Raw genomic sequence first — 18,358 nt, 5'->3', positions numbered from 1 at the left:
TATGAAATAAAGGAAGTGAAACGTCTGTTAGGGACTCTGCATTTATTTCATATATCCTGCCGTCACTACCCTCCTCTGTGTCTCACTGTCACATCTTTTGTTTTTTCAGTTTGTGTCATAAACACAAGTTTAGCGGAGGGAAACACAGCAGCAGCAGGTCTCCACATTGCTGCAGGCATGGGCAAAGAGGACTGTCCTGCTGGCAGTACGTGGGACAACCTCATCGCTGCATGTTATAAGACCCATATCAAACCCATACCCGAACCTAAACCACCAACGGGTGAGTTTCTCTGAACCTTTTTTTTCTCTCTAAAGAATACTTGTAGAATTGTTTTTATCTACCTCCTGAGCTGAGTTGGTCTGTCAATGTCTAGTCTCAAAATCTCTTTGCGCTATTCTTGGTTTAGTACCCAGTTGACTTGGCATCTCTTGGCCACTTTGTGATGTTGACTTGCATTCCTTTTGGTCGTCAAAAAACTTCAGAGATGTGTTGTTTTCAACCCTACTTGCATGTACATATTTTCTCATCTGTAGCAAAGCATTCATGTGAATGCACATGTGTACAATACAGCTGCTAAATCTGTTTAGCATTATTTATCTATCTGTTTAAGGGGGAGGCATAGAGCTCCCGCATTAAGACAAATACCTCTGTTCATCTTAAATAAACATTTTAGGTATACTTTTTTTTAAATTGTCAACTGACTCAGATTTGACCGACTTTGACATGACTGCAGCCCTGCTCTTTTAGGAACTAAACAATTGACCAATGCTAATAAATCCCAGTTTGTACTCACATCCAATATAATAACTTGGGTTTTTACAGCTGTTGAGAATGTAAACTATTTTTCTGTTGAGGTCGTTAATCAATATGTTGCCCTCAGAGCCGCCGCTGAGAGCCATGACCCCCACTGCCCAGGCCAGCTCACTGATGCTGCTGAGTCCGGCTCTGTGGGTCTCTGTGGTGCTGGTCATTCTGGGGTCCATCTTTGCTCTGGTTCTCTGGTTAGTCATATACGAACGACAGACCAGGCACAGCCACACCTCGGGTAAGGACAGCTGGCATTGATGATTCATATGATTGAGTGTCACATGAAATGCTGTTTTAATGGCTTCAGAGTGACATTTTTGATAAAACACAGAAAAGTAACAAATGTTCCTGCATTAGTACACATTTCAAAAATATTGCCACCAAGAATTTGAAAATATCAGTGTCAGCATCGACATTTTAACACAAAAAATTATTTACTCCCCTAATAGAAGCAGCTGCTTCTGATAGTATAATGTATCAGGTAATGGAGTGTATCATTTAAGCCCCAAAGATAATAATTGCAGAGATAATAATTGATCGTTCATGTCTTAGAATGAAATCTTCCTCGAGTGACGTATTTTAAACGTCAGGGCAACATGTCGTCTTTCAAGTCTTCATAGTGGCGGACATTTCTTTTACTGTAAGCCGGAGATCTAACATGCAGAACGCGAGGGGAATGGGGTTGCAGGCAGGCAGGTGATGAAGTGTGACATTCATCACAGTAGAAACAGTTTCTGTTCTCTTCTTCTCAGGCGTCCCATGGGTCAGCCCTGCTCTCTTACCAGCTATTCTGGTTTCAACACACATCCTTTGGTTAGGCAGGACAAATTAGGTCTCAAGCAATCTTGAAAACACATAAACTGACAAAGAGACATGCGGAGAAGCACTAACAGCAGAATAGCTTTCACTCGTTATAAATATATAATATACTTGTTATAAATGCCTTTGTCCTCATTGAGTAAATTGTCTGTCAATAGAGCTTTATCCACAGGACAACCAGGAATGTAAAAAAACGAGAGAAGCAGATGTTGTCCACTCAGATGTTGTGAAAGAAAGCTCATTGTTTCAAAAGTTGTTTTACCCTTGTCGACTAAATATGGGAATATAGTGTTTTATAGATGTATGAATTAAATTAAAAAAAAAACTCTTCTGCATATTGCTGTCCTGAGGCAACATGATGTATTTTTGACCCTCACACTCTCCTCAATTTATAGCTGCCTTTAAATTAAGAAAACTACAATAAATAGGAGCATGTGCGTGAATATCTTAAGACTTAATCGATGGTCTAATTTTGTTACCACAAGGCAACGTTGTGCAGTACCCAGTGGTTTATGATGCTGTACAATGACCTTAGTTGTGTAACAAAGACAATATTGTCAAATGTTCTCCACTGTTACTGATTTTTGGGTGGGATGGGCAATTCTTTGATTTTATCCAATATCAGAAGACCCCAATCATTCAGTAGAGAGTTGATATGTTGGTATACTGGATGTGTGTTGTTGCATGGCATTTGATGGTCATTTTCTGTATTATGGAACCATAATGCTTCCTTTTCTCTCTTTTCCACCGTGTATTTAATGATTTTCTTGACTAAAAATAGTGAGCTGTGACGAGTCTTTCACACGTGTTCAAGGAGATCCTATTACACAATATACACAACACATTTACATGTAAATCAATCCGGATATTCAGTGACACACTCATTTTTTTGTTGTTTGTGTAGAAGAGGATGCAGAACAGTGTCAGAGGCCTCTTCAGAAAGCAGAGCCACCTGCCAAAATCCACCCAGCGCCTCCAGAGACAAACGGTCAGGCAGAGATGTTGCAGGGAGCAGCATGGCCCCCTTTATTCTGTCCTCACCAGCACCTGGGGGCCCAGACGGGCTCAAAGTGGGAGGATGGCTTCACCGCATGCAGTGACCTTGCAAAGCATATTGGGACAGAATGGGGCGGAGGGCAAATGAGGGAACACAGGATCCCACTTCCTGCCACAGAGCTGGGTGGCACTGTGTTGGTTACAACTAAAACTGTGTAGTGTGTGTGTGTGTGTGTGTGTGTGTGTGTGTGTGTGTGTGTGTGTGTGTGTGTGTGTGTGTGTGTGTGTGTGTTTCCTTCACTGCATGCACTCTGTGAACTGTGTGGTGAGTTTTCCCCCAATGTTAAATCCAATTTTTTTGGATATGTTTCTTTTCTACTTCTTCTCTTTTTTTATGGTTTAACAAAATATTTTGTTTACTGCTGTTTTATTTCACTGCACTCCTTGAAGAAATACAAGTGCCATGGTGTAGGTTGGTGTCCAATAATACCATGTAAGACTGTTTATGATATTGTGTACATGATTTTAAAAAAAACACGCTCTGAATCGTATGCCATATTTTAATAAAACACAAAACCAAAATCATCACTGCAATATTTCTTATCTTAAGAAAACAAGGTAGCAGTGTTGTGCTGTGAAAGAGAAATATTTTCACATCTGCGCTATATTTTAACAAGTACTGTTGGATATAGTTCCACTGTCTTTGCAGCAGAAAAGGCTATTTACATGGTAAATATTGGGTCAAACTTTCTCAATCAATGAGATTCCTGGAGGCAACATCTAAACATAAAAGTGTTCATTCAATATTATTTTTTTGATTCCTTCTGGAGAGAACTGACCTTTTTTGAGATTTTTAATGGATCTTAAAGCAGGACTCTTACTAAAATCCATGTAGTTGTGACAATGTGTGAGTTTTCATTGCCTTATGTTACACATTACAAAAGGCAAACATTTTATAAGAAAAAGCCACCCAAAACAGTTCCAGGAACAAATTATTGCCATTATTTGTGTAAAAATGTAAGACTTTGGCGCCCCCAAGTGATAGTATCACTGTTTGCTACTCTTCAGGCCAGTTTTACTATTGGTTCCTCTCTTATTCCCATGAATACCAGGGCAAATGTAATGAGTACAACACGGCTACAGTGGTGTTTTCTAAAAATGGTGCAAGCCCTACACAATACAAGAGGAGGTCTTATTTATAGCACTTCTTCTATCACAACAAAACTCAACAAACATCTTCAGTGATATATCTGAGGGTGGATTTTCCCTTTAACAAAAATGTTGACTTATGACGGATGAGTATTGAGGGGGGAAAGCGTCAAAAGGGGAAAAGGGAGAACTGAGACCCTGTGGCAGACACATTTATCATTGCTGGTTCCACCGCTGCTCTGCTCCACTGTCACTTGAGCCCAGCAGTGCTGATCAGACAGGTACATAGACTATGATGCACTGCTGCGATGTCTACCTATATAGCCAGTATTGTATGGAAAGTTTCTCTCATCACAGGTAGGTACTGGGGTCGTCAGTGACAGCCAGGTGGAAGTACTCTGGCGGGCTGTCCCCCTGCAGGCTGCTGCTGTTCTCTCTCTGGCAGACTTTGGTGGACAGGGTCGTCCTCTTTTTGAAGCTCTCGCTCCCATCTTCCCGGTTCTTCAGACTGGACACGATCATCTCCGCCAGGTCCTGCTGTAGCAGCTTGAAGTTCTCCCTTAGACAGTAACGTGAGGGGTTATTTTAGATTATGGATGCAAATGTGGGAAGTAAATCTATCTGAGGCTGTGTTTCACTCACACTGTTGGTGGTGTTGGCAGGTTGTATTTTCCCCCAGTCACTCCTGTTAACCAGTATGTCATCTCTTTGCCTTTACCCTGTTAGTCAGATACACACACACACACACACACACACACACACACACACACACACACACACACACACACACACACACACACACACACACACACAGGAAATCAGTGCAGTTACTACTATCTGTATGGATTACATGTGATGTCAATGAAAAAGAAAAAAGCCAAACCAAACCCAGCTAACCTTCAGGTAGGTCTCTCCTCTTTTTTCATACTCAAACTTGCAGTCTGTCCTCTGCAGGATGTTGATGGTGGACTGGCTGACATGAATTCTCAGAGCTGGAAGGACCAAATGAGAATGAATCATGAGTCAAACCCTCAGCTTTCTTAGCACCTAAACCGCCAATACTGTGACTGTGTTTAAATATGTGTGTGTGTGTGTGTGTGTATGTGTGTTTTTGTCTCTTACGCAGGCCCGTGGACTCCATGCGTGATGCAGTGTTGACTGTATCTCCGAAAAGACAGTAGCGAGGCATCTTGTTCCCCACCACTCCTGCTGCACACGGTCCTACACACAAATACACACAAACAAGCATTAATATCTTATTTTTATTTTTCATCCAGTTAGTTGATAAAAAAAAATTAATTGAAATCATTTAACTGTCCCATATACTGTATGTATCTGTGGCTCCTTCACTTTTTATCTTTCTCAGTTCTCACATATGATTATGTATTTGAAATGTTTTTATCCATATCTGTATCTTTTTCAAAAAATGTAGGGGAAAGAAAGAGGATTACATTAAATAAGACAAAATCTTGACTTTCTGTTACCTGAATGCACACCGATACGGATCCACAGAGGAATGCCAGGCAGGTGTAGCAACTCAAACGTCCCGACAAATGCCAGCATGTCAAGGGCCATGTGGGCGATGTCCACTGCATGCCTGTCGCCGTTACATTTGGGCAAACCTGATGCAACCATGTACGCATCTCCTATTGTCTCAACCTGAGAGATAGAAAATATATTAGTCATGTGCAGTTTAGATCCATGCCTGTCCAGACTTATACAATATATGTAGTGAAGACGTTAAGGAATTTAATAAAACGTATTACGTTTTTTTGGGGATGCTTCACACATATCTTTAACACAGCAGCACAGAAGACCTATACAATCACCCCAGTTTCAAGATCAGTATGACCAGTTCAGTATTAAACCAAAGCTCTCCTCTTAGTTATGGCGTTGAATAATGGTCAGAAAAGTGTTCTTGCAGAACATTATGATCATCAATATGTTTGTGGTCATTTGTGGTTGTCACAATTAGCGCAGCAATTCTTGAGTTATGGCCAGAAATGGGTCATGTGAGGTCACAGTGACCTTTGACCTTTGACAACCAAAATCGTGAAGACATTTGTGCCAAATTTGAAGAGATTTCCTCCAGGCGTTTCTGAGATATCACGTTCACGAGAATGGGACAGACGTGTGTAAGGACGGACAACCCGAAAACATGTAAACATGAAAAAGTAACAAAATAATGAGCCATATATACCAATCTAGCTCTTACTTCAACTGCTCAACAGCTTTAGATTAATGTTTCCTGTTAAAGGTGCAGTAGGTAAGCCTTATAAAACTAACTTTCTGTCATATTTGCTGAAACTGACCCTATGTTCCAGTAGAACTACATAAAGCAGGTCATTAAAAAAAAAATCCAGCTCCTCTGGCTCCACCTACAGCCTGTAGTGTGATTTGCAAAAATCCATCGCTCCCTGTTCAGATGCACCAATCAGGGCCAGGGGTGGTGTCTAACTGCGTGTCAATCACTGCTCATACACATGCATTCATTCTCCCTTATGTGGGGAGGGGACCGTTAGGAGACCGTTTTGGGCTTTAGCAGAAAGGGGGGAGGGACTGAGAAGTTGTCGATGTTCAAATGTCCTGGATCTTCACAATCCTACCTACGGCACCTTTAAGACCAAACATAAGTGCTATCTCACAAGACGAGGTGTTAGAAAAACAACCAGATAAACAGCAGTGACATCCTGTCTGAGATCCTCTGAGCTGAACATTCATACTGACTTGTTAAACGGTAGAATATAAAGGAGTCATACTGAAGTACCTTGTAGACATCATGGTGGTCAAGGATGCTGTCAAAGTTCTTGTAGATGTCGTTGAGCATGTCGACCACCTCCATGGGGGTGCTGTAGTGGCAGAGGGTGGTGAATCCCACAATGTCGCTGAAATAGATGGTCACCTCCTCAAACAGCTCTGGTTCCACTCTGCCCGTCTCCTTCAGTGACTTCACCACCGGGCTGAGGACACACAGGGAGAGATACTCATGTTAATTGATGGCTTCTACTCAAATTAAAAATTGCTGTCAGTTTGTTATTCGCTATGTAGTAAATGCAAATCCAGCTTTGCTTTGAGCTGTAGGTCAGGCATTCGTTGCCTTCACATGCCTGGAAGGACCAAGGCTATTATTAGGAAGATGAGGAAAGTCAATGTATATCATATATATCACTGGAAACATTTCTAAACATTTCTTAAACCCTTTCAAAAAGCCTCCTGCTTCCAGGATTTATGAAATGTGATAAATACACATGAGCCAACAGAGAAAATAAAAACCTCCACCAACCAGTCAAGTTGCAGTTTACATCCATGTCTGTCCAGACTCATATTCTATATGTGGTGAAGACTTTAAAGCAATTCAATAAAAAGTAAATTGATTTCTTGGCAAAACATGGATGCCTCACAAAAATGTTAACCCTGTGACACAGATGATCTAAACCACATGTGTCAAACTCAAGGTCCCGCAGGCCAAATCCAGCCCCTCGCAGATTTTGATCCGGCTCACATATCCATTTAGGTTCACAATAAATTTTGGGCCACCTAGTTTTTGTCACATTTTCAAAGTTTTTGCCGCTTTTACTGACAGTTTTTGAAGCATTTTCCAGCGTTTTGGATATAAAAAAATTCTGTTATATTTAATACAAAAATATATCAGTGCAGCTTTAAACATCTTTTCAATCGCCCTCTGTAATATGCCAGGACTGTTGGGTATAAACCTACCCAGGAAGTAGCATAAAGTTGAGGCGATCAGCTCTGTCCCTCTCAGCTTTGTACAAAGAGGTTCTCTCCTCCACCAGACGCTCCAGAGTCCTGGAGTACATCTGCAGGCGACGGATCAGGTTGTCCATGTAAGTCTCACTGGCTTGGTTATGCAGGTTACTGTGTCAAAGTGAAAAATATGTCATATTAAAATCACTGTTTCTATTATTCTATCAGAAAAGAATCATCAAGTACGAGAACAGTGCAGCAGGAATGATTTCATGCAATAAACAGGATTGCATACACTATAGAGCCAAAAGTATGTGGACATCCCTGTTTTTTTCATAGTTTTGGCACCTTAGGTTCAATTAATGGTTAGTCTGTTTAGTCAAGTGCATTTGATTTATATTGCCAGAAATCACAAAATATTATGCTTTTTTCAATTTGGTGCGGAAGAACTTGAATGGCCTGTATTACGCGTAAAGGTGTAATGTTCTGGTGTCCTCATGTTTGTTCTGGTGTCCATTTATATTTGGCCATGAAGTGTGAAGTGAAATAATTGAAAGTGAATGTGTGGCGTTGACATACCTGAAAATCTTACCCAACGATAACTCTATTCTCTTAAAATCTGGCCTTCGCTCTGGGTCTTCATCCCAGCAGTTTTTTATCAGCATGAACAGCTGTATACACAAAAAAGCAAACATACATACACATGGGCAAAGAGAAACTTTTTAACTTGATGTGTCCAAGCAGCTTTACTTTGTAAATGGTCATTCTCTACAATGTTTAACAGCTCTCTTACCTCGACCTCCCTCTCTGATGCACCGTCAAAGTTAAGGTCAGGTCTGAAGAAGCTCATCCCACTGGGATACTGCACTCTGTAGAGCTTCTCTGAAGGATTAAATGACATTATAATATAATCAATGCGAGCAGGACTTAGAGCTGAGGACGATCACTGAGTCTGTCGTCGCTGTGTGGTCAAATATGTTCTGCATCAACATCCCAACAATCTCAACAAACCTGTCTTGTTTACAGTAACTGTCACAATTTATTTAATAGTGTACCAAATTATCCAGGCCTACCTGCAGGATCAGAGCAGCACTGTGTGTAGAATGGGGACCACCGCATAACGATCTCATGAGCAATGATGGCATAGCTGTAGACATCGCCTTTTTGAGACAGCCCACCTTCACGAAGATGCTCTGGGGCCGTCCACAAGTCTGAGGAGAGGGGAGGAGAGGAGAGGAGAGGAGAGGTGAGGAGAGGAGAGGAGAGGAGAGGAGAGGCGAGGGGAGGGGGGGAGAGGGGAGGAGAGGAGAGGAGAGGAGAGGGGAGGAGAGGAGAGGAGAGGGGAGGAGAGGAGAGGAGAGGAGAGGAGAGGAGAGGAGAGGAGAGGCGAAGGAGGGGAGGAGAGGAGAGGAGAGGAGAGGAGAGGAGAGGAGAGGAGAGGAGAGGAGAGGAGAGGAGAGGAGATGAGAGGAGAGGAGAGGAGAGGAGAGGAGAGGAGAGGAGAGGAGAGGAGAGGGGAGGGAAGGAGAGGAGAGGAGAGGAGAGGAGAGGAGAGGAGAGGAGAGGAGAGGAGAGGAGAGGGGAGGAGAGGAGAGGAGAGGAGTTGAGTCTATTTTCAGATTTTAGATTTTTTTTTAATGGACCTCACTGAAAAACTCATTCTCACCTTTGCCTGGGCTCAGGATGGTGTGACAGCCAAAGTCAGTGATCTTGACCACCATGCGGTTGTCGACCACACAGTTGGTCGACTTGAGGCGACCGTGGACCTCGATGTTACTGGAGTGGAGGTATGACATGCCCTGTAGAAGATATAAAGAAGCAGGACAGCAGTGACCTGGTTGTTTGTTTTACTTTCCTGGAAATGCAGTGCAAGTGAGGTAAAAATACATTGAACAAAATAAACGATTATTACCTTTAAAACAAATCATGACCATGTCCATAAGGACTACATTTAAATTAATTTTGCAGATGGAAAATAAATCAATGATCATTTTGTCACTTAATGATTTATTTTCCTTCTGTGGAATTCTTATTGCTTTCCTATTTGGTTAAGTATAGGAATATGTGACATGCCCACAAAAACTTTGGTAACAAAAGCAAACAATACCTTTGCTATGTCATACATGACTGATATCTTAAACTCCATGTCCATGAAGGTTTCATCTGGGTAGGAGATCCTGTTGTTCAGAATGTACTGGGTGAAAAACAAAAGTTCATATTTTATCACGTTTACTACTCTGCTCTGTACTCCGTAATAATGCAACTGTGCAACACTTACTTCACAAGCAAAGGTGTGTGTGTGTGTGTGTGTGTGTGTGTGTGTGTGTGTGTGTGTGTGTGTGTGTGTGTGTGTGTGTGTGTGATTAGGTGCACAAATATATATGTGAGCGGTAAACATCATTGGATATTAGCCACTGAGGAGGCCACAGAGCTTGAAAATGCATTTTAAAAAGTAATAAAAGCATACGTTAAAGAAAATACAGATGAAGATAAGAGCAAGAAGATTTAAAAAATGAAGACTAATGACAAAATAACCGTTACTATGACAAAAAGCAAGGTCTCTATAGATGCATTTCAGTCAGCCAGGTTGTAAAATACAAGACCAAAACAAATATATAACTAGTAGAGTTCACTTAGTCCTTATATCTTAACTAAATATTGTTATTTAAATAAAATAAATAGGTTGCATAAGACTATATCTTGAGATACATGTTCCAAGTATTTCATTCAAGTAACCTAATAGTTCTGATGAAATAGCAAAAGTTCTAAAAGGTCCTATGTCACGATGTTGATCAATTTTGTGGATCCACAGGACAAAACATTAGTCACATTATTCTAGCAGGATCTGACTTATGCATGCAGGGATATGCAAAACAAAGTGTGAGTGATGGTCTGCTCTTACCCTGAGGGAGCCCCTCTGACAGAGCTCAAACACCCCAAACACTCCGTACTCAAACTTCACCGTGCCGTAGAACTTGGTCAGGTTGTAGTAATCTATGCGCAGCAGCTGAAACATGAAGAGGAGGCGAGGATGAAGCGACAGAGAAGGGGTCAGGAGGGATAGGGAGGTTGGACAGAAAGGGGTTTAAAAAGATTTGGGAAACATACTTGTCCTGCTATGACATCAGTCACAAACATCTCAAATCTCATACAGACATTAATGTGGAGCTGAAAGAGGAGAGAAAGGCAGAGGTAGGGCCAAAGAATTGGCATAACACAGTGGTGTCTTACAGTGTTAAGCTCAATCCTCTGGTCCTCGGTGAAGTCTCCGTCCGTGTGCTTCAGCTCTTTCAAGATGACAGGCTGAAGAATACAAAGAAATAAGACACACTTGCTGAGTGAAAATACAAGATCATGTCTTTCTTTTCCTTTTTTGTCATAACTATATTGCTAAATTGATTTTTAGAAGTTGGATTGTTGGTACCTTCTTGTCATAGCGGCCTCGGTGACTGAAGAAGGTGCTGTCCTTCCTCTTATCTTCATCAATCTGTTACATACACACACACACACACACACACACACACACACACACATACACACACACATCTAATCTGACTTAATGTCCTTATCTGTGATCTCATCAAATTTCAAGAACACAATACTCTTTAGCAGCTGCAACAATGATGCTGGTAATGTTTTCTCCTTGCCCGATTACTGTGAAAAATGCAGTCACAAAACTTTACAGGTGTGTAGTTGAGATAAAAATGAAGGCTAAAATCAAAGATGGGTGTGATCCGAGCAAGGGTGCTAGTAGGGGATAGTAAGTAGGGAAGGGGTGCATTGACCCCCCAACTTTCCGCCCCTGGCCTGGTTTCATGGTGTCTAGTTTTTACAAGATTTCATTTGCCTTCAGGGGAGTATAACACTAAGTTTGTGTACCTCCAAAAAATCAGGCTACAGACGGCAGCTTACTGTATTCCTAAACATTGAAATTATATAATTATATACAGTGCACAGCATAAATGAGTACACCCATGCTAAATTTGACTAAAAAGAGGAATAAAAAATAATCTTTTGGAAATTGAACCAACCTTTAAGGACACCAATTTCTTTGTGAATGAATAATGTATCGTAAATAAATAAATGTTTTTAAATGTTAAAACTCATCTCTCTATCATTGGCATGTTTTTATGTCGGTTAGCCTAATAGAATAGAGAATTATTATAAACAGGGACAAACATTATCATCGCTCATCATAGAAAAGGTTGCCGACCCCTGTATCTAAAATGCAGGAAACAGCTGATTGATGAGGCTGTTTACCTTCAGAGAGACCTCCTTCTCATCCAGCGGACCAATCAGATGAGGGTTGATGTGGGACCACCTCTTCTGCAAAAGACGCTGTTTCCTGTTCTGCCTAACATTAATCACACACACGTTGTTACTGACAATTTACACTCTTGTCAGAACTGTTGTATCTTCCTGTTCTCTGAATGTAGCTGATGCTAAAATTCTACATGTAGCACGCGTGATACATCTGTGATACATGTATGCTGTTTACCTGTAGAAGATGAGAGCGATGGCTGTCACCACGACAACACTGACACTCAGAACGATCACAATCACATCCTGCAAATTTAAGTCTGGAAGCACATAAACACACACCCACACACACAAACAGCGGCATTAACAAAAAAGCTTTTACATCCGTACCGAGAATAGAGACAATGAAATCACACTATATTACTAATTCGTAATATTACCATTTGGATTTTTTGGCTCATCAGGAGGAAGATGACCATTCCAGCGCAGGGCAGGGTTTGTGTCTGTCATTATGGTTTTATTTTGTGATGTGTCAAACACTAACAGGGTTTTGTACTGGAGAGAGAAAAAGAGACAAAGTATAAAAACAAACGTATGCATTGACCGTGTGAACTGCTGAATTGACAGTAGTCTCACCTCGCCAGTTACAGTTGATGTGTAAATCATAGAGAAGTTAACATCTCTGTCACCATACTCATCAATCACATAGTGTCCCCCCATACCTACTTGAAGAAAACACACACACACACACACACACACACACACACACATACAACAACAACAACATAGATAGCATTGTTAATTTCTCAGCTACAATTTCTTTTATTGCAGAATGCATCCAAAAATCTGCAAACATAATGAGTAGTTTTTATGTCTTTGCTTTAGATTTGAAAATTATTAAAAAGCTCAAATGTATAAACATTATTTAATCAGAAAAATTGAACACAAAATTACAAATAGACCTGCAAATAACGAGTTTTTGCATACTCAATTATGAAAAACAGTTGCCAATCCAATCAATTATCAAACTCATTTAACTACAAGCATCACAACATTTTTTGTAGTATTGCAATTGCAATCTGGGAGAATTTTGGCAACTCAGATGGTGCCTTCAAGAACACCAGAGATTGGAGACTTTTAAAAAAGCAAACCCTGGAGATGTTTGTTAAATTTCTTTTGAGTTGTAATTCTGCCTCCCATTGTGTTGCTAACCTTGAGTCGTCACTCATCATACGCACCGTAAAAGGAGGCGTTTCCAAAAGGGTTGTCACTCAGAGGCACATTACGGGATCCCTTGTTATTTCGTTGACTGAGCATTTCCTCTCTGAGCACTTTGCCCAACAGCAGCGCCCCATCATGATACCCAGCCACGTAGTCATTTATCTTATAGAAAGACAGACAAAGTAAAGTCAAAGATTCATGCAAGAACCTGTTTCCCTTCACAGTCTTGGTAAAGTTGCTGCTCACCGTGTTGTTGAACGATGATTGTGCTCCAAGGCTGTAGTTCCTCTGTGGCAGAGTGATCACCAGTACATCTTCCATACCCTTACTGGATGTTGTGTTGACATAATACTCAGGGCTGGAGGAAGATGAAGGGTGTCAAGTGAACAGTGTTACTTCTTTACATTCAAAATGTCACATCTCTAGAGGTTTTAGAGTATAATATTCTGATTCTGAACAGAAAAATACTTTGCACATCTATTACATGAGACAGGTGCGTAAGAGAGCGACTAGGTCAAAAGTTGGAATGAAACTGTGTAACACTAAACAGTGTATGGGAAAAATGGTGAAATCATAGACTTACTTGTAAATATCGAGGAGAATAAACATGATGTTCTCATCAATCGGGCCCACCTTCTCCTTTATTGTAACAATGTCGTCAAGGCCCCCACATAAGATGAAAACTGAAATAAATAAATCAGTTTCTCTTAAACAGGAATGGAAATGTTTGAGCTGTAACACAACTCTTTTTAAGCACTGGTTACAGTATTTCAATATTACTATCTAGGCCTAGAAAGACACAGCTGACTATCTCTGCAACAATTTGGCCACAATACATTAGGTTTTGACCCAGTATTGTTCCCTTTCCACTCCATGCATTCCACTATTATGTTTTTATAAGTCAACATAGTCATTTGGTTTTTAAGCTTTGATGAAGTAATGACAGCTCAGGAAGAAATGGTTAATGGATTGAGATGCATTAAGGGGTGACCATGGCTTTGCTGTTGCGGCCCATAGACTGTGAAACTGTCCCAATCAGATCTGGCCCCTCCATTGACTCTTTTAAGTTCAGGCTGACACACTTTTAATCACGAGTGTTTCCATCCTCCTGATGTGTCTGATTTCTGTTTTGGTATGCATTTGCCTATGAGCTGTTTATTTGTGCCTATAAGCACAATGCGTTGTAGTTTATTTAGTTTTTTCTTTATTGTGACTTTACCTCCGTCTGTACAGGACTTTGGTCAACGTAGGTTGTTATTCAATGTGCTTTATAAAGACATTATGTAAGTCAAACCAACAAAATACCCACTGTTGCTGCGTCTTTTTTCAGCGGTAAGTTCCTTCTTTAGCTCAACTTCCCCACGCAGCATCTCTCTTTTTGTCTCTTTGGCAAAGTTGGCAGAGTGTGCTTCCAATGCGTTAATGTACCTGTGGCAAAAGCAAGGCGATACAACAAAAAAGTGACACATGCTGTAGCGCTGAATGAAGCTCAATCAGGTGAATTGCAGCCTGTGTTGGCTCACCAGAAGCAGTCCTCAGGTGGGTTAATGGTCTTCTTGTAGACATAGACATGCTTCCAAGGAGCTTCCTTAAATGGCAAGATTTCCATCATAAAGTTCAATAATAAGTCTGAGATCTTGCGTGCCGGAGGCAGAATTCGGGTCAGTTTGGGCTTATAGTCACATGAGAGGCCGAAGCTCCCAGCAGAGATGATGGGAATGCTCAGGGTTAGGTCGATTTCCTCACTGAGGCAGATAACAGGGTAAAACTTAGTCAGTCAGCTGTTTGGTGGTGTATAATAAATAACACAAAACAGAGTCATACTCACTTCACTAACTGGAAGGTGGCATAAGTGCAGGAAGGCCCCAGCATAACGCATCCAACTTCACCTTTATTCTGCAGAAAGATACAGTACATGCAGTTATTCTGTCATCAAAGAAGTGTTGTAAGTGTGTCACTTACTGTGTGAAACCACAGCACCACCACTGCCAAGGGTCAGACACTATACTTAAAGAGGAAACTAAATAAAAAACTAGAAGCTCATCATACAGCATCCTGTGGCTGACCCTATTTAGGGTGCTATTGATGGAGATATTTGCATCTCTTCTCTCTACTACTGAAATGGCAAACCCTGTAATGGTGAGGTCGTTGGTGCAAACTGATGAGTCTGCAGAGAAGCGGTTGATCGTCGACTGTGAGGCGCTGACAGCCAACTATTGAATTTTACAACTGAAGTTTTTGATGATTGATATTTTCTTACCTGAAAGCCTTTATAACTGTCCTGGAACAGTTTGACAAAATAACTCCTTTATAATTTTACATTTAGGTGAGCCATGACATCTAGGGATGATATCAAACCTCAAAATGGGAAATTATTATTACTGCATAAAACATCAGCACAACACAGAAAAGTGCAATCCCTTGAATCTTGCAGTAGCTCAGTTTTGTTTGTTGAGAAATGACAAAGGAGGGCAAAGATAAGAGAGAAGCACTTAAATATCAACACTCTTTAGGCATCTCATTTTTTGACCACACTCACATGCAGCATCTTGAGTATTGCCACTCCCTCACAGGTGCTGCTCCCACAGCCCTGTCGGTTGTACATGCTGGTGTCAAACCCGTTGTAGTTAGCCGTCAACTTAAAGTCTAAATCTTGGGTCATGGAAAGAAAATAAGAGTTATTACTGGTGTTAATTTAGCATTTGATTTAAAGAATTACAGAAATGCAGAATATTACAGAGTTTCATTTGGTAGTAAGATGACTAGCCTCTGACAAAATGATGGCAGTAAGAGTAGAGCTCATCATGGGTTATGACTGTAAATAACTCATATTAACTATTTATTCCCGTCACATTTGGTTGACAAGTAACACTTTCATTTCCAAAAATGGATTTAAAGCATTTGAGAGAAAAACAGTTTATGCTAGTGTTTCCCAACTGAAGGTCAGGAACCCTCGAGCCCTCTCGAGATTTATAGAGGTTTGGAACCACTGCCTAGTGCTGTATTTAGCTTTGTTTATCTTTCAGGTACTTCTGAATAGTCCACATTTGAACCGATCAATACCTTGGTCTCATTTAAGCAGCTTTGGTACTGCCAATATGAAACCAAACATTTGAAAGGAATACTTTGCTGTCTTACTGGAACATAGATGACAAGTTTGAACACAGTTTCTGTGTTTTCAGGAGAGAGATTAATCTGAGACGATTTGTAGCCTAGCTTAGCACAAACACTGAAAGTAGGTAGAAAAAGGCCAACCAGCCGGGTCATATTTACATGTTCTATCTTTTTGAGTGTGTAGAACAGGACTTCAGGGATTCAGCTGTTAATGGTCAGTTTGGTACTTTGTTACATCTATATGTTTTCTTTCTATAGCTACACATGTTCAGTTACAAGAGATAAAATGTAACAGGGAGGCTGCTAGCTACATTGACAGTTACTTGGCTAGTTTGCAGTTCACTTTAAAGCTATAGTGCGTAGTTTCTGCCACCCCCATGAGGAATTCTAAATAATGACAACAAAACTGTAGGCGCGTCCACATGATACAAGCCACAATCTTCTGAACATAGCCATACTGAGAAATACAGAGAGAGTTGTGTGGAGCTGATAGTCTTAATTAGCTTTGTAGCAACTTATTTGGCAATGGCTTGAATGTAACAGACGTTCATTAATATTAAAAACGTTACGCACTAAAGCTTAAACGTCACCGTTGTCAATGATGATTTTCTGAAAATTCCACATTGTAGCCTACTTAAACTCTCACAAATTAAATAAATAAATGTTTTTCTTTAGAGGTTTGCTGAAACTTAATCCAATGTAATCCTCTTCAGGGTAACCTTGACTATGACCATGTTCAATTTGAAGTTATTTTTTTTGTTTTGGAGAAAATGAAAGGGAACGTTAGCTCAATTTACACTCATATTTGAACTGTCATAAGAAAAATCTTTTATGGACTTTTTAATGGGGTCCTCTTCAGAATGACATTGACTCTGACTGTGTCAAATTTAAAGTAATTTTACCTTCCCACTCTAAACTTAAAATAATTGAAAAGTTGGCAATCCAGCCGCAGCCATGTTGGAGGTGCCGAGAAAGAAGGACAATTACACCGAATAGTGCAGTACACAAAAATGTTGGTGCAGGTAAAAAAAACCTTTGGTGATGTTATTTAAAAGTTAAATGCACCAGTGCATGTACACAGAAAAAAAAGTATGTTGAACCCTGTAACACCAATGTCTCTGCCTAGCCCCCATATTCAAAATATTCTAGAAACTCCTCAGTACACTGGCCACATGTCGTTAAAGTGTTGATTAAATGAAAATAAATGAATTGTCAAATTGAATATAAAAGCTTTATCAGTTATTTATCTGTAAAAAGCTTACTGCACCAGTCTAAAATAACCCCTGAATCCAAAAGAGATCCCATCGTCTATATGGACGTAAAAAAGTAAAAAAGTAAATTATCACCCTATGCATTCTTTTATTATATACACAACAGTGGTGAGGTAAAACCTCTTCTTACTCATCAGCAGAGAAACTAGTTCAGACATTCATACCCAGCCATCTTGACTTTGTAGTTCTCTGTTTTATGGTTTTCTAGGAGCTACTACTTGACTGCCAGCTATTTAAAACTGATATCCTGCCATCACATGCCTCATAAAATGCACAATGCCTCCTTCTGAAAGCCAGGATTGATTCTCAAGTTCTAGTTAGTTAGTTAGTTTTACTTATTTTTAAGTTAAACCATTTGTTTTTTTATTGGCTACTCTAAATCAGTTTGTTTGCAGATTGTATTTCATTATTATTATTATTATTATTATTATTATTATTATTATTATTATTATTATTATTATTATTATCTGTAATGTCCATTCAGCCTTATTTAGTTCATACCATGCTTAATGTTCTCCCGCCAGTCCTCTTCTATGGCTTCTTCCACAGCCGCCTGCACAAACGGTCGACTCCACTTATAATTGTTGTCCTCCAGCACCACAACATTCATGGTGTATTTACTGTTCAAACAGTCCTCTATCATCTGGTTGGCGACAACCGCCATTATCAACACTCCCAGGTAAGGTAAACTGTGCGAGCTGTACATCTTGTTCCTTGAGATGTTCCTGTTCCCTCAGAATTCTGTCTTTTCCACCGTTTCTACATGTCAAAAGAATTTATAACCCTGTTCAGATAAACAGAAGGTCTGAAGGCAGGTTTTTACATTCTTCCGCCTGAACAGATTCTCTCCGTGATGGCATAAGTCCAAAAACAGAAGTGAGTAGGGCTGTTCAGTGACCAAGCAGAAGTCTCACTGTCTCTTGATACGCTGTCCAGCATCCAGATAAGAGAAGAAAATAATCTAGAAATCTGGCACCCAACCACTTTCAGTAAATACAAAAGAAAATGTGGATTG

At 40.3% G+C, this 18,358-nt stretch overlaps 2 protein-coding genes across 2 annotated transcripts; one reads left to right on the top strand and one right to left on the bottom strand.

Annotated features, from left to right (window-relative positions):
- Positions 1–84: 84 nt before the first annotated feature.
- Positions 85–3,208, top strand: LOC144530623 (uncharacterized). Its single transcript, XM_078270267.1, has 3 exons — positions 85–280; positions 882–1,046; positions 2,532–3,208. Exons 1-3 carry the CDS (start codon positions 178–180, stop codon positions 2,840–2,842), a joined length of 579 nt encoding a protein of 192 aa, XP_078126393.1. The 5' UTR covers positions 85–177; the 3' UTR covers positions 2,843–3,208.
- Positions 3,177–18,049, bottom strand: gucy2ca (guanylate cyclase 2Ca). Its single transcript, XM_078270266.1, has 27 exons — positions 17,845–18,049; positions 15,498–15,610; positions 14,787–14,854; positions 14,482–14,703; positions 14,268–14,386; positions 13,542–13,641; positions 13,205–13,316; positions 12,976–13,120; positions 12,374–12,459; positions 12,178–12,292; positions 11,976–12,057; positions 11,738–11,831; positions 10,902–10,964; positions 10,709–10,780; positions 10,380–10,484; positions 9,585–9,671; positions 9,144–9,276; positions 8,551–8,688; positions 8,271–8,359; positions 8,057–8,148; positions 7,490–7,648; positions 6,540–6,732; positions 5,257–5,431; positions 4,895–4,993; positions 4,670–4,764; positions 4,415–4,491; positions 3,177–4,331 (listed from the first exon to the last, which is right to left on the bottom strand). The coding sequence occupies exons 1-27, from the start codon at positions 18,047–18,049 to the stop codon at positions 4,124–4,126; spliced, it is 3,246 nt and encodes a 1,081-aa protein (XP_078126392.1). The 3' UTR covers positions 3,177–4,123.
- Between the last annotated feature and the right edge of the window lie 309 nt (positions 18,050–18,358).

This window comes from Sander vitreus, chromosome 15 (assembly GCF_031162955.1).
Source record: "Sander vitreus isolate 19-12246 chromosome 15, sanVit1, whole genome shotgun sequence".
Classification (NCBI taxonomy): Eukaryota; Metazoa; Chordata; class Actinopteri; order Perciformes; family Percidae; genus Sander; species Sander vitreus.
The sequence above is the reverse complement of the archived record's forward strand: the minus strand, read 5'-3'. Positions and strand labels throughout refer to the sequence as shown.